The sequence below is a fragment of the Hydra viridissima genome, unplaced genomic scaffold (assembly GCF_058129835.1).
Source record: "Hydra viridissima isolate aposymbiotic clone 2 unplaced genomic scaffold, HvirCarnegie_v1 scaffold_3, whole genome shotgun sequence".
In the NCBI taxonomy this organism is placed as follows: Eukaryota; Metazoa; Cnidaria; class Hydrozoa; order Anthoathecata; family Hydridae; genus Hydra; species Hydra viridissima.
In genome coordinates this window covers 2,479,115-2,502,986 of record NW_028324302.1, presented here as the reverse complement: position 1 = coordinate 2,502,986, position 23,872 = coordinate 2,479,115, and the positions used below count along the sequence as shown (strand labels likewise).

At 27.2% G+C, this 23,872-nt stretch overlaps 1 protein-coding gene across 15 annotated transcripts in view; it reads left to right on the top strand.

Annotated features, from left to right (window-relative positions):
- The window catches only part of LOC145201928 (uncharacterized), a 45,438-nt gene that overhangs the window by 3,625 nt on the left and 17,941 nt on the right, over nt 1-23,872 (top strand). For 7 of the 15 annotated variants that reach the window (XR_016450923.1, XR_016450925.1, XR_016450924.1 and 4 more), the window contains exons 4-35: nt 1,278-1,382; nt 1,931-1,960; nt 2,195-2,242; nt 2,972-3,019; nt 3,186-3,617; nt 7,425-7,562; nt 8,474-8,578; nt 9,300-11,156; nt 11,800-12,156; nt 12,493-12,687; nt 12,803-12,886; nt 12,977-13,024; nt 13,238-13,435; nt 13,540-13,671; nt 13,796-13,963; nt 14,323-14,487; nt 14,576-14,803; nt 14,878-14,961; nt 15,119-15,211; nt 15,540-15,575; nt 15,886-16,207; nt 17,269-17,444; nt 17,833-17,949; nt 18,413-18,472; nt 18,574-18,717; nt 19,441-20,553; nt 20,662-20,887; nt 21,118-21,225; nt 21,565-21,740; nt 21,921-22,019; nt 22,685-22,906; nt 23,797-23,853. Coding sequence is in view for 12 of the 15 variants with exons in the window: in XM_090082498.1 (XP_089938624.1) it covers nt 1,278-1,382; nt 1,931-1,960; nt 2,195-2,242; nt 2,972-3,019; nt 3,186-3,617; nt 7,425-7,562; nt 8,474-8,578; nt 9,300-11,156; nt 11,800-12,156; nt 12,493-12,687; nt 12,803-12,886; nt 12,977-13,024; nt 13,238-13,435; nt 13,540-13,671; nt 13,796-13,963; nt 14,323-14,487; nt 14,576-14,803; nt 14,878-14,961; nt 15,119-15,211; nt 15,540-15,575; nt 15,886-16,207; nt 17,269-17,444; nt 17,833-17,949; nt 18,413-18,472; nt 18,574-18,717; nt 19,441-20,553; nt 20,662-20,887; nt 21,118-21,225; nt 21,565-21,740; nt 21,921-22,019; nt 22,685-22,906; nt 23,797-23,853 (7,371 nt within the window). In the remaining 3 variants the exon portion in view is untranslated. Of the gene's footprint in view, nt 1-237; nt 569-1,277; nt 1,383-1,930; nt 1,961-2,194; nt 2,243-2,971; nt 3,020-3,185; nt 3,618-7,424; nt 7,563-8,473; nt 8,579-9,299; nt 11,157-11,799; nt 12,157-12,492; nt 12,688-12,802; nt 12,887-12,976; nt 13,025-13,237; nt 13,436-13,539; nt 13,672-13,795; nt 13,964-14,322; nt 14,488-14,575; nt 14,804-14,877; nt 14,962-15,118; nt 15,212-15,539; nt 15,576-15,885; nt 16,208-17,268; nt 17,445-17,832; nt 17,950-18,412; nt 18,473-18,573; nt 18,718-19,440; nt 20,554-20,661; nt 20,888-21,117; nt 21,226-21,564; nt 21,741-21,920; nt 22,020-22,684; nt 22,907-23,796; nt 23,854-23,872 lie in introns of those variants that run through there. The other 8 variants (XM_090082500.1, XM_090082497.1, XM_090082505.1 and 5 more) reach the window with 8 other exon arrangements.

Here is a 23,872-nt window from a genome sequence, read left to right as displayed (position 1 = left end):
CAAAATCTTTTTAAAAAATTTAAAACTTTCTTGGCGAAATAATTAGTGCGGTTCTTCAGCTTAAGTATCTAAATGCTACTCTCGCGTTCTAGCCAGCGCAGTTGTAGGTTTTCCCGCACCTATTATCCAAAAACAACACAACTTCTCCCTTAAGAAGTAAAAAGCTTTTAACTAAAAATAATTTACTTATCTCCCTTAGCGTAAATGAAGTTTTTAATATAAACTGGAAAAAAAAAAAAAAACACATAAAAGATTCCTATCGGGAAAACAATTACATTTTACATTAACAAAAAAATAACTAAACATTTTTACCAAATGTGGCATTAAACGATGGAGAGTTATAATTATTTATAATTACCTTTACTCACGAGAAAAATGTTTTTTGCTGTGGAAATTGAGTATCCATAGCAACTAGAAAACAATTCTTTCTTATGTCGAAATAGGATTCTCCAACGATCTGTCATCACTGTGAACTGTGATCACTGACATCAACTTTAATAGATTGCTCTTTCCTACCAAAGCCATTTATTGAAGAACCCTAGAGAGAAACCACTTTCTGGGAAAATCTGTAATTTAACTCTTGTGTTTAGTCTAAATTTCATGAGTTTTAGCATTGGACCAAACATCAGCACATGATTTGTTGATAAAAAAATAAATAAATAAATAAATAAAATAAACAAAGAACCTTTCTACAATGTGACTTTTCAATTTCTATTATATTGATCTTTTTTTAAAATCTTTTTATCTTTTGATTACACTTATTTAAATTTTCTAAAACCTTTTTATTTAAAATTTTAATGAGTTTTAAAATTTTTTTATATAAAAAATTTAATTTCAATTTCATTTTATTTTTATATAATAAATATTTTCTATAAATAATTTTTTATCAAAAAAAAAGAAAAAGAAAAAGAAGAAAAAAAGAAAAATAGAATTATCAAGTTGATATTAGTTTTATTAGCATTTAAAAAAAAACAATACTTTTTCTGGGCCAAATTTGGTCATCAAAAAATAGTGATTTGCATCATCATAATATAATACATGCAGATAATTTACTTTTTAACTGAAAAATAAACTATTTGGTATTGTATTAAATCAATTTTAGTATTTTATATGAGGTAATCAAAAAATATTCCTAGATACAAACATCTGCCCTATATACTATATATAGAGAATAAATGTATTTATATGAGCATAAATTTAGTTAATTACTTAATAAGCCATAAGTTTTCTGCTGTTTGATTATGATCATTAGATTATGTTTTATAAAACTATTCTAGATGATGATGCAGTAACTCGACTTGCTAACAATAAAATAAGGTTTCGAAGATCTATAAAAAAAGGTAGAAGCTTAAAACGAAGCGAAAAAGAATGTATATGCACTGGTAAACATTTATTTGAAGATATTTTTATTTTTGTCAAATAAAAAATATTCTAAAAATCTTCGATTGATCTTATTACATATACAGTTTGTGTTATTTTTACAGTTAGTTTGTGTCATTTATACAGTTAGTTTGTGTTATTTATACAGTTAGTTTGTGTCATTTATACAGTTAGTTTGTGTTATTTATACAGTTAGTTTGTGTTATTTATACAGTTTGTTTGTGTTATTTATACAGTTAGTTTGTGTTATTTATACAGTTAGTTTGTGTCATTTATACAGTTAGTTTGTGTTATTTACACAGTTAGTTTGTTTTAATCAGTTTTTTTAAGCTCAAAAAAATTAACTTGTTTTTTGTGATAATAGGAGCTCTAGTCTTTGGTAAATAAAGCTTAAAGAAATACACATTTTGCTTTTTTAAAGTTTAAGAAAATGTTTTTAAAGTGACATTTCTCACTTCATTTAATTATAGTAAATACTCCCTAAGGGATTTTTTTTTTAAAAAAGTAAATACTGATGTAGGATAAAAATGATTTTTGAAAACTCATTTAGGAAATCAAAAAGGTTCTTCAAAGTCAAGTGGTAATTCATCTTTTAGTTATACTCAGAAATAATTCTATTTTTGTTAATGGTATTTTTATGTTTGTAAAAAAATATTTCTTTTTTATTAACAAAAATTTCTATTTAAATTAGTAAATATTTCATTTTGCTTTTTAACTTATTCTCATGAGAAAATTTCCTTGAAAGGATAACGATTGAAGTTAAAAGCATTTTATGTAACTTTTATTTTTTACTTTTACTTTTGGATGTTCTTAGTTCATAACAAGTTGGCCTCAGAACATAGCAACAAAGAAAAATTAGAAGGTAAGTCTCCATTGTAAACTCTTATTTTTTGAATTTTATGCTCTTATTTTATGCTATTTATTTTTTTGGAGCTCTTATTTAAAAAGAAACTCTTCCAATTATCATTAATTATATTTTACAAATCAGAGTTACAAAAAACATAACGCTAGAATTTTGTCTGAAAAAGCTATTGCATGAAGGCTTTATATCATAATCCATTGTGGTAATTTATTTGACAAAGAGTTATTTTAAAAAAAACCTATTAAAAATAAATTTCTTGTCCTCTGTTACTTTTAATTATTTGCTAAATAAGTTTTCATATATAAAAAAAAAAAAAATCAGTTTTTACCTTTGAGTTATGGAAAGTTAATATTTGTGGGTTTACAATAATATTTTACACATTAGTCTAATTGTTGTACCCCATACTTCTATTATTAAATATCTTAAATATGCAAATTTATATAGATGGTAATAAAAAAAATCAAAGTTTTTAAATCTTTTTCTCTTTAACATTTATTCACTAATTTCCAACTTTAAGGGAGCAAGTTTTATGCAAAGATTTTTTTTCAGAAATTGTATGGAAGTTGGCAGGATGAAAAAATTATTTTATAAAGAAAATTTTTTATCATGACTTATAAATAAAACATTTTTTACTTTACCAAATATTCTACAAAACTTCAAAGCCTGTGATTAAAAAAAAAAACAAACAATTTTAACGTTTGTCAACTGACGTTTCACTGTTTTTTGTAGATGGCAAAAAGAAATCTTGCATATGTGATGGAAGCATCTCCCATTTTGGTAAGATTTTGATTTTTTTTTTAAACTTGTAATTTAAGAGTTTATTATTTATGGAAATTAATATTGATAAAAACATTTTTTCAATACAAAGTTTAGTAATCAAGTAGTAAAGCTTGAATATATTAACATTTTCTAATATTTTTTGATTTTCATTTTGTTTTTATAGATAGCAGTTCTTCTCAAAATGTAAAAAATTACTTGCAAGAAATCCACAATATGAACATGTGGGATCAAAGTGATGAGGATGATAGCTTTCAAAGCTTCAATAGTCAAAATAATCAGGAAAAGAGAACTTCAAACTGCGGCTCTAATAGTCATTATTTTCATAACAGTGGAAGAGAAAGAAACTGGAACTATCAATGGGGTGGTCCACTTGAAGCATTCAATCACCCCATGTTTCAAGGTGGCAATCATTTTAAAAATGAAGAGTTATGTAATCCAAGGTTTGGAGATCTTGAAAACCATGATTTTATAGGAACAGGGGTCTTTAGTAATGATTTAGAAAGAAAATTAAATTGGGATAGAATACATCAAAATATTGGGTTTAATGAAAATTATATGGATTACAGAGATCCTGTCAATGTTGGATATGGATTAGGTAGAAACGTTTTAGTGTTCTTTTTTGATCATTGAGAGATGAAAATAGAAAATATTTCTTAAAACTTTATTGATATATTTAATAAGTTACATTTAAAATATCTTAACTCAAATAACTGCATTGTGCATTAGGACATCCCATACTTTTCAAAAATCACAGTTTTTTTTACCATAAACACTAGGCCCCATATATTTTTTTTGTGTGAAGGTATGTAAATATAGGATCTGTTAAAAAAACACTGGTTTTCATTTGCAAAAATGGACTTAATTGTTTCATTTTCTAGACGAAAAAATTAGCTTTTGGCAAAAATAAATTGGTTGCGGCTGCATAAAAAACTCATTACACTTCTTGATAAAATTAAACTTTTTTAACAAACACAAAACAAAATTTTATAAAGAGTACTTAAATTATTTTAATATAAGGTTTAGACTTATTTTTATATTTACATATTTTTTGTACTTTGATTTTTTTGTGATTATTTGTTTTAACTCACAAATATTTTATTGTCAAAGTAAAAGAAATATTTGACAATGAGTATGAAACAGTAAGAAAACACTAATGATTTAAAAACGAGAAAAAAAGGCAAGCATGTTTGATTTAATTGGTAATATGCAACTTTTTATTTTACTTTAATAATATTCTTATTGTTTTCCTATAAAAATATTATCATTAATAATATTATATTATTAATAATGTTGATAAATAATATAATGATAATATTTTATTTCCAGAGAAAAGAGAGAGTTTTTTTCTTCTGAATAAATATTTTTAAAAAAAAGTATTTCACTACTTTGTATGGTGTTGAAGATATATTTAAGTTTATTGTTTGTAATTGAACAATTACAAATATAAGTCATAATAGAGATGTTATCCATTGTTTAGTTGTTAAATTAGAAAAAAAAAGTTATAATGACTAATATGTTCATTTGACACAAATGAACTTTGCCTTCAACATTTAGTAGAAGAACTTGATGGTAAGATAACCTCAAGTTGTTTTCCAAGGTGACTGAAATGGAAAGAAGTTAAAAACTTCAAGCCAATACTTGTAAGTCCTTGTTTAATTAAACTTTGTGAAGAACTGGTAAATGAGTAATCTTCAGATCAGAAATATGCCTGCAAACAATAACAGACAGTAATTTCAGAAACTCTTGCTGAAAGTTTTGCAAACCAAAAGCCAGGCACTATAACCTATTCAAAGTGGCTCAACAAAGGTCCTTCCTAATTTTTATTGTGAGTATGCAAACATGGATTAGAGGGAGATGAGCTAAAAGGCTTAGAATTAATTTTTAAGTTTATTGTATCAGTTTACTTCCCTATGTGGTTGCAAATCAAAGTGAAGCATAGTTGTATAGAAAAGACACAACACATCTTAAACCAACTCACCCTTATGAAACTTCAAAATACATGAGATCTTCAGCATGGTATTCTTATTCTAAAATCTTATTATAAAGTTTACCTTGCAGCCAAAGCAAGGTTGAAAGGAAATTTGCTGTTAAAAAAATTTTTGAAACTAGAAAACATCAGAAGATGGGAAGCCTTGCTATCCCAGAGCATACAAGATTCCTAACTTAAACTTAAGTTTTAAATTTAAACTTGCATGGAACCACATTGACTGACTTTATAGCATGGAAAGAAGCCTATAAACCCATCTTAACCTGTCAAATGAACAATAGTGATGTAGAAAGTTTTCTGAGTGTCCTATGGTATTTCCATATTTACACACAAGGAGTTAAGAGGGGATTTAAAGAGTAAAATCAATTTTCCTTATGCTTAATAATATATTTTAATTGATAAAAGTTTAAGAAATATTTACTGTCATGAAAGTAGTTTTTAAACAATAAGCTACTTTTTAAGAAACTAATGCTTCTGAAACAATCTTTGGTCTTGAGAGAAAAGGTGGTTTTATTAGAGCAAGACCAGAAAATAGAGTGATAATGCCTCTTTAATAGCAAGAAGGACATCTCTTTACTTTAATATTCATTTCAGTCATCTTTAGTGCCTATAACAAAATATATTGTAGAGATATTTAGATATTATGGAATATATTGTTAGAGAGAAAATAGTTTAATTTTTGTTTGTTAATTTTTACATCCTTGATATTGTATTGTAGAATAAGCATTTATGGCACCTGGCACCTATACATGGGATATGAAGGGTGTATTATACACCACTCCAAGTTTTCCAAAAAAATCCATATTTAGGGTTGCCAGATTTCTTTTCTAAAAAAACTGGACACTTTCTCATACATCCGACCCCCCCCCCCCTCCCCCAACGTTCTTCGTGAAAATTCATTTTGTTTCATTTGGAGAACTAAAGACGGAATATTACATATATACTAATACTACAATACATTTTATGAGGATATACAAGGAATAATGAGCCGAGGGACCCCCTACTTTTTTCTAAATTTTAATAAAATACGAAAAGATATATAGAAACTTTTGTGACCCCCGTCACTCAAATTTGATAAAAGTCATCAAAGCTAAAAGTAATTTTACCATTACTTTGATACTACAATACCATACTAATTTTCAACTTTAATTTGAAAATCGTAACCTTTTAAAAACAAGCCTCGAAGTAAATTAGTACAGAAAAGTACATTTACTATTACTTTTACACTACAATACTAATTTGTAATTTCTTTTTTAGTTTTTAATTGTGCTATTATACATCCTACCTGCTTCTAATATATTTTATTTTTTACTTTCATAGTTATATTTAATGTTAGTCTCAAATGCTTTTTGTAGTTTCTTTTTTTTTTTGAAATTGCAAAAAAACTGAAAATTTAACAGTTTTTAATAAATTTTTGTTTGCGTTAATTTTATTATATACACAAACTTTCAATACTCCAATAAAAATTCTAAAATTTGAACGTTCGAAAATTAAATTCCTTTGCGTTTGATATAATTAAACGTAACTAAAAACTTTCACTAACAATAAACAGAATTTATTATTTTTAAAAAATAATAAATTCTGGCTATTATTTTAAAAATAATGCGTAAACAATCAATGAAGAAAAACAGATATTCCATAATTTTGAAATAACCGGACATTTACAAGTCCGGTATTTATTTTTGTTTTTTACAGGACAGACAATTGAAATAATGGAGTGTCCGGTTCAAAACCGGACACCTGGCAACCCTATCCATATTTATTGACATCCAACCTGGTGAAAAAAAAAATCGTTTTTTATATCATCTGTTGCTTTTACTTTGATAAATTTATATATGCTACCTCTTAATGTGGGAACCTAAAGGCAAAAAAATCCTTGGGGCTGACTTTGTTAATAAAAGTTGAAAAGTATGGGAATCCTTTTTTAGGATTAATTACTAGAATGACAGTGAGTGCATATGTATTTATTTCTGCTTAATATCAGATAAGAATAAGGGTGAAACCATGTTGTTTAATGATTGCACCCTTACTCTTCTCTGATACTATTACGCATATTTTTTTATGACTTTATGAACTCACTAAAGCAAAAAGCCTAAGTCTTAAAATATTGTTAGGTATTTTGTATCAGTGTAAAGTAAATTTATTTTATAAAGGTATTTAATGGATTTTTAAAATGATTTTGAGAGGCAATTTAAATGAATAATTTACAATATTTTCCCACTCAACAATAAATTATAATCAACTTTCAAGTAACGTTTCTCAATATTTTAAAATTCAAACCAGGAAAACCATTTAACTCTAGTCATTTAAAGTTGTTTTCAAAAAAATTCCAAAGAGTTATTTTTGAAAAAAATATTTAAAGAGTTTTCTTCTGTTATACACTTTTAATGTACAAATATTAATTTTTAATTATAGGTGCAAGTGTTATAAATACAGGCACGGATTGGGATCACAATCAAATATTAAATAGTGATAACGCATTAAAGGGAATCAACCATGGAGTTTCGTTCCATAATGGTGATAGTTCACTGAGTTTTCTAAATATTGGCTTTGGTGAGTTGATTAATAACCATGATTTAATACCTGAGAAAAAATAATTTTATAGTTATTTCTTTTTGTTAATATTAATTGTTAGATATTGCCTTTGTTTATCAAAGAATTAAAAGAAATTTAAAAAATGTTCATTGTTTCAAGAAATTTTCTAATAATTATTTTTTGTACAAATTTTGAAATTATTATTATTATATTAAACAAATTCTTTGCAGCATTTTGTATAGTTATAAAAATTTAAAGATTTATGTGTTTGATGCCAATTCATACTGATGATTAGAACACTTGCGTGTTTTTTGTTAAGCTTTTAAAATTGACATTAAAAGTTACATTAAAATATCAATTCTTTTTTAAATAATGCTGTTGCTGCACTATGATAAAACTTTAACAAATATAATATTGGTTTTATTTTTTTGCTAATTATCTTATTTTGTTAAGTTTTAAGTGGGTTTACCATGAAAATCTGTCTTCATAGATTTAAAAAATGAAATTTCACCTTTTATTTCAACGCTTTTTTGTTTATAAATATATGTGTGTGTGTATATATATATATATATATATATATATATATATATATATATATATATATATATATATATATATATATATATATATATATATATATATATATATATATATATATATATATATATATATATATATATATATATATATAAATATATATATATATATATATATATATATATATATATATATATATATATATATATATATATATATATATATATATATATATTGTTTGAGTACTGAAATTGAACTTCAAAAAATTTGAAAGCATGGGTTTTAATGCATTTAAAATGCTGTATGGCACTACGTAATTTTGTTAAAATTAAAAAATAACATTAAACAGCAATTTTAAATGATTGAAATAAATTGATTGGCTTATTTTCTAGGAGCCAGTGTTACAAATCATGAGAATAATTTGCATAATCCTGATGGAATTTCATTCAGTAATGCTGGAGATTCTTTAGATCTTGTCAATATGCGATTAGGACTGGGTATTATATTAACTATTTTTTCTAATTAAGAAATGATTTATTTGAACTTTTAATAGGAAAACTTACTTTTAAAGAAAACCTGAAATATGTTTCAGTTGTAACTGATTGTATCATTCAATTAGTTTGAAATACTAAAATCTACTCTTTAAGCTATTATTAATCTGATAAATGTAAATTTTACACACTAATAATTATCAACTAAATTATAAAAGTTATTCATACTAATATTTTTTGTAGTAGTTTCTTAAAGATTATTTATACATTCATATTTCAATTTATAAAAACTCTTTAAAATCTTTAATAGTGTCTTTAAAAAACTATTGCAAAAACATTAAATAAAATAAGCATAAATGTTAAAGAGAAAATGTTAAAGAGAAAAGTCTGCATGACTCAAATTCATTGAGTTGATTTTTAATATCAAATTCATTGAGTTGTTTTTTAGCATCAAATTCATTGAGTTGTTTTTTAGCATCAAATTCATTGAGTTGATTTTTAATATCAAACATCTTAAACATGTAATTCAAAAAAAGGAAAGTTTGTAAACTTTTTTCTCTTTAACATTTATGCTTATTTTATTTAATGTTTTTGCAATAGTTTTTTAAAGATTATTAATGCATTCATATTTCAATTTATACAAAGATATTGTCATGGAGACTCAAATTCATTGAATTAATTTTTTAATATTAAAGTTAAAGACTAATTTGAACTATTTTTTTCATAGACAAAAAATTGTTAACTAATGACATACCACAACAAAATGACAGACATAACCCACAGACTATTGGCAGTCAAAGTAAACCAGTTATGAAAAATGTGATGCCACTTAAAAAGAGTTTCATTACTCAAGAACTCAGTGCAACTATTGGAAATGATTTTGAAAGCCATCCATTAAGTTTTAGTTCAGGCAGTTTTCATAAAGCAGACTCACAAGATGTGGATGATAATTATGAATGCAAAGAATGTGAAGACAATGATTTAAATCATTACGATCAATATAAACTCAGTTCTCATCATAAAAACAGAGATAATGATGAAGAGCAGATTTTTAAAGAAATTTTTTCAAATTTTTTAAAAAGTAAGTATGGAAGTAAAGGCTTTTCATACAATCGGTTTGTGAAATACTTGCACAGCAAAGCTAATGAAGAAAGTAATGTAAAAAAGCATGAGCAAGCTATGGAAAATTACCTCTCAACAGTCAAGAAGTATTTTGAAGATACTAAAAATTCTAAAATAAAAGAAGACAATGATGAAGCTCATGGTGAATCTGAAAATCAATCAGATATGTTTGGTGAATCAGAAAGTCAACCTGCTCTACCATCTAATGATATTGAAGCTGAACCTGGTTCTGAAAAAGAGCTTAAGTCATCAAGTTTCAAAAAAGTTCATAAAGATCCTTATTATTTTAAAGAAAAAGAAGATTATGGCAATGATATTCTAACTCAGAAAAGTATCCAGTCATTACCACTGAGAGAGTTATCCTTCTTTCCGAAGAAGTTTATTCATGACAAGCGATTTCATTCTAGTGGAGTTAATATGCTTTTAAAAATGTTTTATAGTTCCTCTAGAACACATGGAGCCTGTCTAACCAATAATTGTATAGAAAATATGTACACTCAAATCCCAAATCATGAAAACACTGAAAACCTCCCAAATGATAAAGACATTTTTGATGCTAAACATAGGCAAGAAAATATGTTCCCTCAACATAAGGTGGGCAAAGATGTTCCAAGACAATCAAAATCTAAATCCATTATCTTTGATCGAAAAAATCATATGAAACAACCATTAAATCATATAAATTTTGAGCGCCAGTCCCAATTCAGTTCTTATGCCCAAGATTCTAGTGATGATGACATTAGAGATGAAAGTAAATATAATGATTTTAATAATGACAGAATTGAAGAGGATATTTCTAAAATAGAAAATGATGACTCTTCTTTTGATGGAGAGAGATCTTTAACTGCTGCTTTTGATAGTAAAGAAAAGAACTTTTTCCCTTGCTCTCTTCCATCAAGAAAAAACAAAGTGACTATTTGTTATCATACTAAAAATGGTATCAAGCGTTTGAACACAGTTCAACTGGATGATCATGCAGCTCTTGAAAATTTTGCTGAGTTTAATAAGAACAGTGAAAACAAAATGTTAAATAAAGTTCACGATTTGATGAAATATGATGAAGAGCATTTTGTTTCAGAAATAGGAACAATCTTTCCCAGCAGCAAAAAACTAAAAGAACGTGACAAGTTACTCAAAAAGTTGAAGTGGGATAAATATAAAGAAGATGAATTACTGAAAATGAAGGTTACCTCCGCTGAGGAAAGAGCCATAAATAATCTTGCAAAGAAGATTGGCCATGGAGACCGTAGGCAAGGAGCTGCTGTGTTAAGTCAAATGATTGATACAGCTGAAAATATTGGTCCATCTGCTTCTGATATTAGAAAAGGCAATGTTATAGAGATCAGGTCAGACCATGATGCTGATGATGGGATTTTAAAAGTTGTAGTCCCAGACAGTTCTGAATCTACTTCATATATTTTAAATAAAATAAGAAATGATAATGCTACTAAAAGAAACCTTGGTAAGTATTACTGTAGAGTCACTATTTTAGAGCCAGTGATTAAAAAGCTGTTGAGTGCATCAATTTCTTGAACTTTAAAGTTGCTGCATGCAACTTAATTCTTTGATATTTTTTTGAGCAACATATCTTTAAAGTCAAAGTTTAAAAGATATGGTGCTTCAATTTTTTTATTAGAATTTGATGATGCAGGAGCTGATGAAAATATTCAAAAATTTCTTTCATATTTCAATGTTATCACTACTATTATTCAAAAATATAGATCAAAAGAATTTGGTTAGCTTTCATACCTATTATACATTAAAAATATTTACTGTAAAAATTTTGTTTTTTTTTAAAGTAAGTATTAAGAAGTTTGCTATATTTAAGAGCTTAATTTTATAATGGTAGCATTTTTAAATATTAACAATAAAAAAGAAAAAAAAAAAAAAAAAAAATCAACAGCTGTTTGAATTAAAATTTTTAACTTACAAATTATTGCATTAACAATACTAACATTAACAATAATTGTACTTTTGAGTTTAAACTTTATATTTTTTGTTTTATTTATTTTTTGATATTTATAACATTTAAAAAGGATCATAGATGAAATCTATTCTCTGTTGATTGCGTAAAAGATTATATGCATATTCTTCTTCCCTTATAGGTCCGTTGCGATTTCTCCCATCTCATGATGGTGCTGTACACTTTGAGACACCTGATGTTCATATCAATGGACCTGTTCATCATGAATATATACATACTGATGTTGATGAAGTAAAAAAAACTCCTAGTTTTAAACCTGGACAGACATTGCTAACACCATATGGCCGCTTGAAACTTGTGCCTGTAGATGATGATGATAAAGATAGTGTTAACAAAGGAAAAGGCAGTAATGGTGATGGCATAGCAATTAATGCACTTACTGCATCTCTCCCTCCACCAACTCCACCAGCTACACCTCCTCCTTTAACAACACTTTCCCAAAGTCAATCAATAACATCAACTAGTGCTGCAAGTGATGGTAAGAACACTATATGTTTAGTTTAGGAGCAGCTTTTCCCTCTAATGATTTTTAATAAGAAATTTTTTATAAGCAGTTTTTGTCAAGAGTTTGTTATGTTTTGGAGGATTTTATCTTTTTTGCAAACCATAAACATGTTTGCATAAAAAAGCTATATAATCTAGATTGATAATGTTACTAATACTGTTCTTTCGATAATTGGTGTAAGTAATGTTTTGCTGCAGTTAACCTGGCAATTTTAGAGCAGTCTAAAAACTTTTTTTGGAGTTGTTTCTTATATTTTGGTTTGCATGTTGTGCAAATTTTTATATCAACTTTGTTTTTTAATTTTATTAGAACCAATAAAAGTCCAATTGGCATTAGATCCTGACGCCCTGAAAGCTCTTAATGGTGCAAATTCTGCTGCTGGAGACAGTTCACCTGCTACTACTAACAATAACAATAACTATGGTGGTAGCACGAATGGGGGACTGGGGACGCTAGAAGCTTTGGCTTTAGGTGCTCTTCTAAGCGGAGGAGCTCGAGCACCATGTATGGTGTTTTGTTTTTTTTAGTCTTGGTTATACTATGATGTATTCTTCTTACTTATTTTTGGGGGAAAAAAAAATATGTAAACTATTGGCTCTTTCTTGCTTGATTTTTTTAGCACCCCCTGCTGTATCTTCTGTTCAATTGCCTAACCAGTCTGGGCCTCCTGTAAATAATGGTGGCAGAGAAAAAAATGCAGAAGGTACAGTTTTTCTTAAAAAAAATTTGATTTTATAAATGGAAAAATAAAAAAGTTCTCTCTTTTTGTATCACTTATAAATTATTGTGTTAGAATTGGTAGAAGCTGTTGGATCAGCAGCAAATCTTGGAGCAGCAATTGGTAAATTTAATGCCTGAATTTTCTATTGCAAATTATTGTTTTTCTTTTGGTTACATTTACAAGTTTTAAATATTTTGTCAAGTGCTTCCTTTTTATCCAAACAGTCAGAGGCTAATAGTTTTTTATAATGTATAATATATTTATTTGTTTAAAATAGAATACTTTTTAAACAGTAAAGGATTATTACTTGCTTATTCTTTAATATGGTGTCAGCCACTTTACAAAGTCTTCCAAGATTAGTGGATGCTAATAGAAGGATAGAAGAAAGCATGCTTGCAAAAACTTTAGCTGAGTTTACTGAGAACATCAAGCTTGCTGAAAACAATACCCAGGGTGATAAAGTTAAAAACTCAACACCTGTACCCATTATTGATCAATCATTAAAAAGTTCTTACAAAAAAAAACGCGGAGGTGAGATTCACAACTTTCAATCAGTTTTTGAAACTCAATAAAGATTGAACTTTAAAAAAGTAGCTAAGATTTGTAGTTTTATTTTTTTATTGCTATGTTAATAGATTTTGAAGTTCATTTGAGCATGCATAGTAGCTACACTCAGGGTTGTATGATTGAATGGACAACATGTCTACCAAAATCCTTAACATTAGGTCCCCTGGGTTCTGCAGCAAGGCCTTTATTATGTTCATCAGGTTTTTAATCATTTTATGTTTGTTGCAACCTTTCTTGTTTAATACTGCAACTTACACTGCAACTTACACTGCAACTATTATCTAATATAAGTGGCTTTCATTGAAAACTTTGATTTAACTCCAGGTGATCATCTTCTTTCTTTTGTGGCAATGGATTCAAAAACTGGCGTTGGGTTATTAGTTAATAATGGTTCTGCCTATAGTACAACTATTGGTCCTAATATAGCTATTTATGTGCATGTTACTCCGACAGAAGAGGCATCATTAAGTTTTTTAAAGAGTAATAATCAAGGTATAATAGTGTGAGATAAGATTTTGTGCTTAGCAATTTGAGTTGTTAAGTTTCTTTTAGTCTTCAAACTTTTCCAAAGAATTCCAAAATAAAAAGTCTTTTGGCATGATATTTTGTTTTTGGTATTGTTATCTTATCTATGTAGTTTGAGGAAAAATCTCTGTTATTCTACTCTAAGATATTGTTTAGAAATGTTACAAATGATGCCTATTTTGGGTAGTTTTTCATGTGGCCAGCAATATAAAAAATATTTTTTGAGTTTTCTTTATATTTAATCAATATTTTAGTGTAGAATCCATCATGAAGCACTTGACAATATTTTAAAAGCAAAAACACATTAAATGTCTTTTACTTTGTAGCACAGCAGGCTATATCACAAACAGCTGTAGCTTCTCACATTGCACAAGCAAGTCAAACAGCTTTAGCTGCTGCTCAGCAGATTGCTGCACAGCAAACACTCAGCAAAGCTGCATCAGATGCTGCAAATGCAGCTTCTACTGCAATTGGACTAATGAATGCTATAGGTATAATATTACCATTACAAAAACTACCATTTTTTTCAGTATCTCTTTTACCTGATGATAATTTAGCAAGTAATGCTTTAAATAATAGGTACTATTGGATCTAACAGTGGTGGAGGTGCTTCAGGCTTAGGTACATATGGTCTTGATTCTGGTATTGGTGGAGGACTAGAAACAGGAGGAGGTGATGGAGCTGGAAGTTTAGCAAGTACATTGGTTGGTCTTGTTTCTGGTAACACCTTAACCAATGACAATTCTGGTCTAAATTTCCTTGCTAGACTATCAAATGATGACAGTTCCAACAGTGGAAGTATTGGAGGTGAATTTTCTTCAACATTTTCTTTTTAAAAATGAAAGTTTTTACACAAATAAGGTGAATTTTCGTTGTTTTAGAATATAAAGGATCTGGACCGATTGGCTCTGTTTCATCTATTATTAAACCCAAGGAAAACCTTTTAACACATAAAGATGGCAGTGGTAAATATGGTTTAGCTAAAATTTTTCAATTATCAAGAAAAAAATTTACTAAAAATAATATATATATATAGGAAATATTTAATATTAATAAATTTTTATTGATATTAAATTGTGTATGTTTTTCTTTCTATTGTGTTTTTTTTGGGAATTTATTTAGGAAATATTTTTCATCTAAATTCTACAACTCTCAAAAGACATCATGTATTTCATGCAAAGAATACTTCATCTAGCAGGCATAAGTTAAAAAAAGGTAATACCTTCAGTAAAATGTTGATTGTTATGCTTACTTTCTTAATTAGCACACTTTTCTTATATCTCTAATAAGTGATATATCTTTATAAAACCATATTTAATCCATTAGTAATCTTTTGTGTTATTTCAGTAAATTGCTTAAATATATAAAAGTTATTAATGAAAGTTTATTTAGTGAAAACTGTTTTTTCTAAATTTTGCTTAGCTTTTTAAAGTGAGATTCTTTTGTTAAAATTTCCAACAAAAACTCTTAAATTTTTTTTTAAGAGTTTTTGTTAGAACTTAGTAAAGTGTTAAAGTTAATTTTTTTTTAAATTTGTTTTTAGTTAAAAAGAAACGAATGCGACGTACTGTGGATAAAGGTGATTACAATATTTCTTCATCACAAAAATTTTGGTTTTTGCGAAAGATAGTTCTTTTAATTTAATTTATATATATACAATAGCTGCAATACTACATTTAAAGTGACAATTACTTGCCAAAAATTACAAATTCTGTATTGATATTATTAGTCTATGGTAAATATAATATAGTTATGTAAGTTTTTATGAAACATTTAGTAGATTGCTGTATATGTATATGTAGAATTATGGATGTAATTATTTGAAGTGATGTCAAAAGAAAAAATGTTGCTGTTGCTTGTTTCAAATTATTTGAATTATTTTTCTGCAGCTTCTCATGGGTTACTACGAGAGGTTTTCTCTTTGCAGCCGTCTTCTAAAAGTGGCATAGAAGCTCTTACTGCTAATCCAAATTTTCCTGCACACCCTAACACACGTGGAAATTTAGAAGAGTTTGATGCACCTAAAAATGTTGGAGATCAATATGGCCAAAGAATTCTTGGATGGTTTCTTGCTCCACAAAGTGGCAAATACATATTTTACAGCTCATGTGATGACAGCTGTGAAATATACATAAGCCAAGATGATGACCCTAAAAATAAGAAAATTATTATTGCTCAGGATGACTGGAGCAGACATAATGAATGGGACAAGTATGCTTTTTTAAAAACCTTTATATTGAGTTAGCTAGTAAGTCATATTTTAAATTAAAGACCTTTTGATATCTTTCAAGGAATCTCATGACTCATTTCTTATGGAAGTTTTTATCTATATCAGTTAATAATCTTTCCCAAGTTTTCTGAAACATCATCTGCAGTAAAAGTCTTATGATTTAAACTGTTTGGAAGGAACAAATAAATGACAGTTTGATAGCACCAGATCTGCTAATACATCCCATTCAAGCTTCAATTATTTTTTCTGAATGTGATTTTGCAGAATTGCTCAAGCTTGAATGTGGTTTTCCCAAATTTTTTTTAATTGGAGATGACTCACTTACTAGTTAGTTGTTTTGTTTATGAGGAAGAACTTAAGATACACAATGCCATTAAAATTCCACCTGATTAACAGCTTAATACTCCTTCAATGAATATCTCCTTCTAAAGTGATTTGACTTGGTAAATCAGGCTTACTCAACAACATTTTTGATTTGATGTTGAATTTCTCAATACCTGTTATATATTTTAAAAATAGATCATTTGCTTCAGTGTTACAACTTAGGAGATTAATGCAGACTGATAATGTGCTTTAAGAGGTGAATTTATTTGAGATCATGAGGCATGCTTGCTTATGTATCCAAGTTGTTTTAAAGCTCAATTTTTAGACAAGTTTTTTAGTAATCCCAAGTATTGTGTAATGGTGGTTATTAATCTCTATATTGTCGTCATCAAACTTGAACTGTTCTTCTGTACCTTTAAGATTAAAATCACCAGAACAAAATCTTGGAAATTAATTTTCTCCTCATACTTTTCCTGAACTGCATTCTTTCTTTCTCTAAAAAAAAATTTACCATTTTTTAAAACAAAAAAAAATTTTTTTTTTCTGTTTTGATTATTAAGATAAAGTACTGAAAAAATAGCTTTCAAATTTCATCATTTTTTTTTTTCATTTGTAAAAAGAAAAAAACAAAACATGTTATTGACCAATCCAATAATTAACTTTTTTTTTTAAAATCCTTACTGGGAAAATTGTTACTTTGTAAAACAAATCATTACAGGTATCCTGCCCAGCAAACTTCTAAAACTATAGATTTACAAGGAGAACACGGTTACTATATAGAAGCTCTTATGTCAGATACAAAGGGAGAAGATCATTTATCAGTCGGTGTACGTTTACCTGATGGAAAGCTCTTGAGACCCATACCAAATTATTTGCTAAGTCCTGTTAGAATTGGTAAGTAACATGCAGTAAATACATTTATAACTATTGTACTAAAACCAGCTGGTATGTAGCATGCATATACACACCATATACACATACATGCATATATGTAGCATGCATATACACACTTGGATGTTTTGATGGTTTCCTATTGGTTTTTTTATTCATGTATTTTTTTGTTCCTTTAAGCAGTTGTGAAATTTTAAGAGATTATTTCTTTAAAAAAAAAGGTTTTAATTCTTTTGTAAACATTGAATATTTTCGCATGAAAGGTTCATCAATTTATTATTAAGCTGCTTTTCATTTAGTTACAAAGTATCCATTTTGTAACCATTATTTCTATTGCTATTTTTGTAATTTAGTAAGATCTTTTAACAATGTTTGTGTTCTTATCTTGCAGTTACATTCCCACAGTCTTTTGTAACACTAAATGAGGATGCGTCATTAAAAAAACCTGAGCTTTTGTTAAAAAACAAAAGTTTACTTCTTTCTCATGCTCCAGCACTTGATGCTTCAGGTATATGACTTTTCATATATATATTTAGGTATCCATCAAACCCATTGGGTAATGATAATGATTGTCATTTTAATGACATACAATGACATCATCATTTTTGCTTCAATGAATATGATTGGCAAAAAAGTGCTTATTTACAATATTTTTTATAGAGTTAGAAATTAAAAGTAACTTTTTGTCAATATAATTACAGTGCCTTTTTGCCAGGTGACAGTATTGACTGTAAGCTAAATAAAGTGAAGCTACCAGCCAGGTTTTTAGATTTAAATATCGTTTATGACATTTAGATTTAAAAACCTGCAATAATGTGCTTGTTCTTAAACGAAGAAGTTTTTAAAGAGATAATTAAAAAATGATTTTATTGGTGCCCATTATTTTATCATTACCCATTATTTTATCATTTTCATCATTTGAACATTTTAAGAGTTAATATCCTAATAAAATTTTGCTAAAATTTTGCCAGAGAAACGAGACAAAACTCATCTTGTTCCAAAGAGAAAGTTATACCAAACTGCTTTGAAAGGTATAATGCCATTTTATAATCAAAATGTGCAATTTGCATTTAGATATATATTTTTTGATTAATACATTTATTGTTTGTGTTAAGTTAGTTTTTATTCTTAGGAGCTTTGGAAAATCTTTCCCCTGTTGAAAGTATTATCCCAAATACAAGAGTGCAAATTCCTAGGCGTGCACATGAGCTTTTTTTGCAAGACACAAATGTTCAAAAGCTGCTTTTTGGGGAGAATGGTCTACATGCTAATAGTGGTAAAGAAAGATTGCCGTATATTTTAAGTTAAAGTTTTGTTTTCCATTTTTAAACTTTTTTTTGACTGACTTTAGTTTACACTACTTTTACTTTTTTATTTGAAATTTGATGTTTAGCAAAGGATATTTATAATATATATATATATATATATATATATATATATATATATATATATATATATATATATATATATATATATATATATATATATATATAGTATATAAATATACTTTATGTAGTATATATAGTTATATATAGTATATATTATTATATATACATATATTATAATATATAGGTATAATATATAGGTATAATATATATATATATATATATATATATATATATATATATATATATATATATATATATATATATACATATATATATATATATATATATATATATATATATATATATATATATATATATATATATATGTATGTATATCCATACATGCATGGATGGATACATGCATATATGCATACATACATACATACATACATACCTACATACATACATACATACATACATACATACATACATACATACATACATACATACATACATACATACATACATACATACATACATACATACATACATACATACATACATACATACATACATACATACATACATACACACATACATATATATATATATATATATATATTTATTTGTTATGGTTTTTTTATCATGAAATATTATTATGTACTCTTTAGAAAGTAATCTATTGGAAGAAAGTGTTAACAAGGTTTCAAGTGATCTTAAATCAGTAAATCTAAATGTTGAAGCTTTTAGTAATGTTTTAAACATACCAAAAGAAAACAGTAATAATTTCATAGATGCTGTAAACTCTGATGTAAAAAGCAAGCTAGTAAACTCTGAAAATCATTTATCACAAGTTAATAATGTTACAGCAACTATCAATGAGAAACCTGAGTTCATTCCAGCTCCAATCTCAGAAAATGAATTGAAGAATATAAGTTTTAACCAGTTCAAAAATTTAACCAGTGATGATGATGGTTTTTATGCACCTTCAAATGCTGAGTTTAAAAAAATAAAGGAAAAATATGGTGAAAATCCTGATTATGAAGACTCTTTTCAATATGATGATACTGACCATCATGTTGGAATTATTAATGTTGGTGAGGAGCTGAAGGCAGACATAAGAAATGTTGAAAATTTTGCACAAAATTTAATAGCAGATGAGGATGATGGGGTAGCATATTATAGTGGTCGAGATAAAAGTTTAGTCATAAATGACAATCAGGCCATTGAAATGAAACACAAATATAGTAGCCAAGGAAAGGTTGTGCTAGATTTTTCTAAGGGCAATGAATATGCAAAAATAATTATTTATGATTTACGTCGAAAGCCTGTTGAAAGAAAAAGTCATGTTATTCACCCAGCAAAACTATCTGCTTCAAAGTCAAAGAATAAAAAAAAACATAAAAAACAAAAAAGTTCAAAAAGTTCATTAAAGCCTCATAAATGGAGTAAAGGAAATATGTTCAATTCAAAAACAGCACAAAGACAAGAAAGAGAGAAGCAAGAATTGAAATACTACAAAAGCTTGAAAAAGGATATTGTTAAAGTTAATCATCAGATATTGTTCCCAGCACAAACAAATGTTATGAATAGACACAGTTTTGAAAATAATGGCTTTAAGAAAAGCTACTTTGGATTTGATAGATATCAAAATGGAGGACTAGGCAATAATATTTTTGGAAGTGACAGATATGGGCGTATTGGTTTTGAAAGTAATGATTTTGACGATTCAAATACTTTCCCTGGAAGAAGTTTGCTGGATAAAATGGAAAACAGTTTATTGCGTGAGTATAGTTGGGAATATAAGAGTAAATAAGAATGTAGTTCTTATTCATTAAGTATTTTTTTGTGAAATTATTTCATAAAATATAATTCTGTATTTTTGACTTTAGCTCACCCAGGTGTAAACTTGTGGATTTTTGACGAAATTTACCAGGATAAAGCATTAAAAGAATCTTTAATGGGTGCCCTTTATCACTCTGTACGATATCCTGCTGAGCCAGACCAAGTGTTTGGTTTACCATTAATGGATGCTGGACAGAAAATAGGCAACAATGTTGGACAAATGATTTGGGGTTGGCTTATATCCCCAATGGATGGGGAATACACATTTTTTAGGTTAGTGTATTGTTAAAAATCTTTTTAATACTTTATTGAAGTAATGATAGTATATTCAATATTTAACTAATATTGATTGTATTACCATTACTTCTACATTTAAAACAGGTGTTCATAATCACTCACAAATATTTTTTTATCTGAAAATAATCTTATGCAATAAATTTAAAATCTCCTATTGATTAAATTTTACATTATTTGATTACTAATGATAGAGACAAATTTTTTAGCTCTTGTGATGATGCATGTGATGTTTACATGAGTCCAGATGAAAGCAAGCAACACTTAAGAAAAATCATTTCTCAAAGAAGATGGTCAATGCATAATCAATGGGACAAGTAAATCTTTAATTAATAATGCAATAAAAAAAATGATTGATAAAAAATGTAATATTAAGCAAAAATACAAATTATATGAAGTATAATTTTATAAACAGATGCTTTTAATTAAGTGATAAAAGAGTTTGATTGATTGAAAGCTTTTGTGTATTTTCGAATGAACTTTCATTAACAAAATTAACTTCCGTAGAAAAAGTATTTTGTAATTTTACAGCTTTAAATCATACCTATAGTTACCACACTTATAAACTATTTTGTTTATGAATTATAAGACAAGTTTCTTAAATGATAGAAAAAAATTCAATATTAAAATAATAACTAGCGATAAAACATGTATAGATACCCTGAAGAACAGACATCTCCTTTAATAAAGTTGAGTGGTGGTAAGGCATACTTTATTCAAGCAGTTTGTGTCCAGGTGGCTGGTAGTAGTGGATGCAGTGTTGGAATGAGACTTCCAAATGGTATAATGTCTCGACCAATAAAAGGAGAATTTCTGTCCAGAACTCCAGTTGGTAAGTTTTCTTCCGTTTTTTTTTTTTTTTTTTTTTTTTATATGGAGGTGATCAGACATTTCATTATAAAAAAGATAAAAAAAAAGCCATCAGTTTAGCTAATTAATAAATATAGTGGGAAATTCATTTGCAGTATCATGATTCAATTGAAAAATTTATGCTATTCTTTTAATTTTTTAGGGCCACAGGGTGACCATGTTGTACCAGATTTTGCTACTGTACAAATAGAACAAGTTGAAAAAATACATAATTCAGTTGGAGAACAAGCACCAGTTAGTGGTATGTGATCAGCGTTTCCTAATATATTTCTTTAATTAAACAAATGCATTTTTTTGCTCAAAATATTAAGTGTAAAACTAAATATTGTATTTTCCCAACATTAAAAAAATAAGTAGTGTAAAATATAAACATATTTCATAAGTTTCTATTTTCTTAAGAACACTGATCATTTAGTTTATTTAAAAAAAACAGTTTAATTTGAAGATAGGTTGACAATAAATTTCTTTGAAAGTTTTGTTCTTAAAAAGATCCTACCCTCTTTTGTTTTCTTGCTTCAACTTGGTGTTCTTTTCATCAAAATACTTAATGTAAAAAAAAACAAAAAAAAAAACATGGAGGATTTATTTTAAGAAGGAAGGGATTTTCTTTTTAAATAAACTATCCTCTGCAGAATTCTTGCTTGCAATTTAACTGCTACTTTAAGTTCTGTCAAAATTATTTTTTTGTCTAGCAGTCAAGCAAAGTCACAAAAATGACTACTGATCACTAAAAAATAAGATAAAGTTAATTATATACAAATCTCTTGGCTTCTTGGGTACTTTAGTTTAATGAAAAAATTGCAGGTTTTTTTTTTATTGTTTTCATTATTCAAGTGAAATCCTTATAAAAAACATTTTTCATATTTCAGTTTTTTTTTATATGCAAGAATTTGTTTTACTTTGCAGCAGGAAGTGGATTAAGCAGTTTGTACAATACAGTTGCTTCTGGAACAGGTTTTGCTAAACCAGATGTCATAAATGGTGTTAATAATCCAAGTGGGTTGGATAGGCAGAATGGAGGAACTGGAATAGGTAATATGGCAGCATTAGGAGAAACAGCTCAAGTTGTATCAACTGGAATAGGTAATATGGCAGCATTAGGAGGAACAGCTCAAGATGTATCAACAGGTAATTTAATATTTTTATCTGTAATTAAAGCTAATAAACTTCAATTAGTATACCTTCAAACTTTACCCATACTCCTTTGTTCATTAAAAACTAATTCTAAGTGTTTTGATTTTGAATCTTCAAATTAACATTTTCAAAAAATTTTTTTTCTCTCTCATCTCAGGAACTATTCATACTATTTGTAATTTACAAAAAGTTCTTAATCAAGTATATTTCATTTACTAGTCAGAGTGATTCTTGTGTCTTCAGTAGTTTGTTGCTTTTGTAGCAAATATTGAATCATCAATTTCATTTCATAATATTCAGTAGTTTTTTAAATATTTAGGTTTAAAGCTGTAGTGGTAATATTTGATATTTTTACCCTGGTTTTGCACAGTAATGAAAGGGTTAAGCTTCTTAATTTCAAATCTTTATGTCATTTGAATAATTATGGACAGTAGTGTCAATCAAAAACTCCAAAATGAATTATAAATATACCTTGAATTATATAAAATAAGTTTTTTTAAAGTTTAGAGTTAATAGTAGAAATAGCTTTATTGTTAAATGTTTTTAATTTGTTAATTTGGCGGAGAAAAATAATGCCAATAACTGTTACACTAAGTGATTTTTTTTGAAAATCTGTTTACCAGAAATGACATTATTACAAAAAGTAACTTACCACCAAACTCAAGAGTTTTTTTACCTAGAACTTTTTTAAAAAGAACCTTTCAAAATAAATTAAAGAAATTGCAAATTTTTTAACATATTCTCCTGACTGAAAGTATTTTAAATAGGTTTATCAAGAATTCTTTTATTTGTATGAAGTTTTGTTGTTTTACTCTTAATTTCTTTCTCTGTCTATTTTATCAAGTATTCTTAACAAATAGTTTACAATTCAAATGTTTATTCAGCTTCTGGTAACCTAAATGTTTTGCCTTCTGGACTGTTGGCTGGCGTTCAAAATTCAGGTATATTTATGGTGAATAT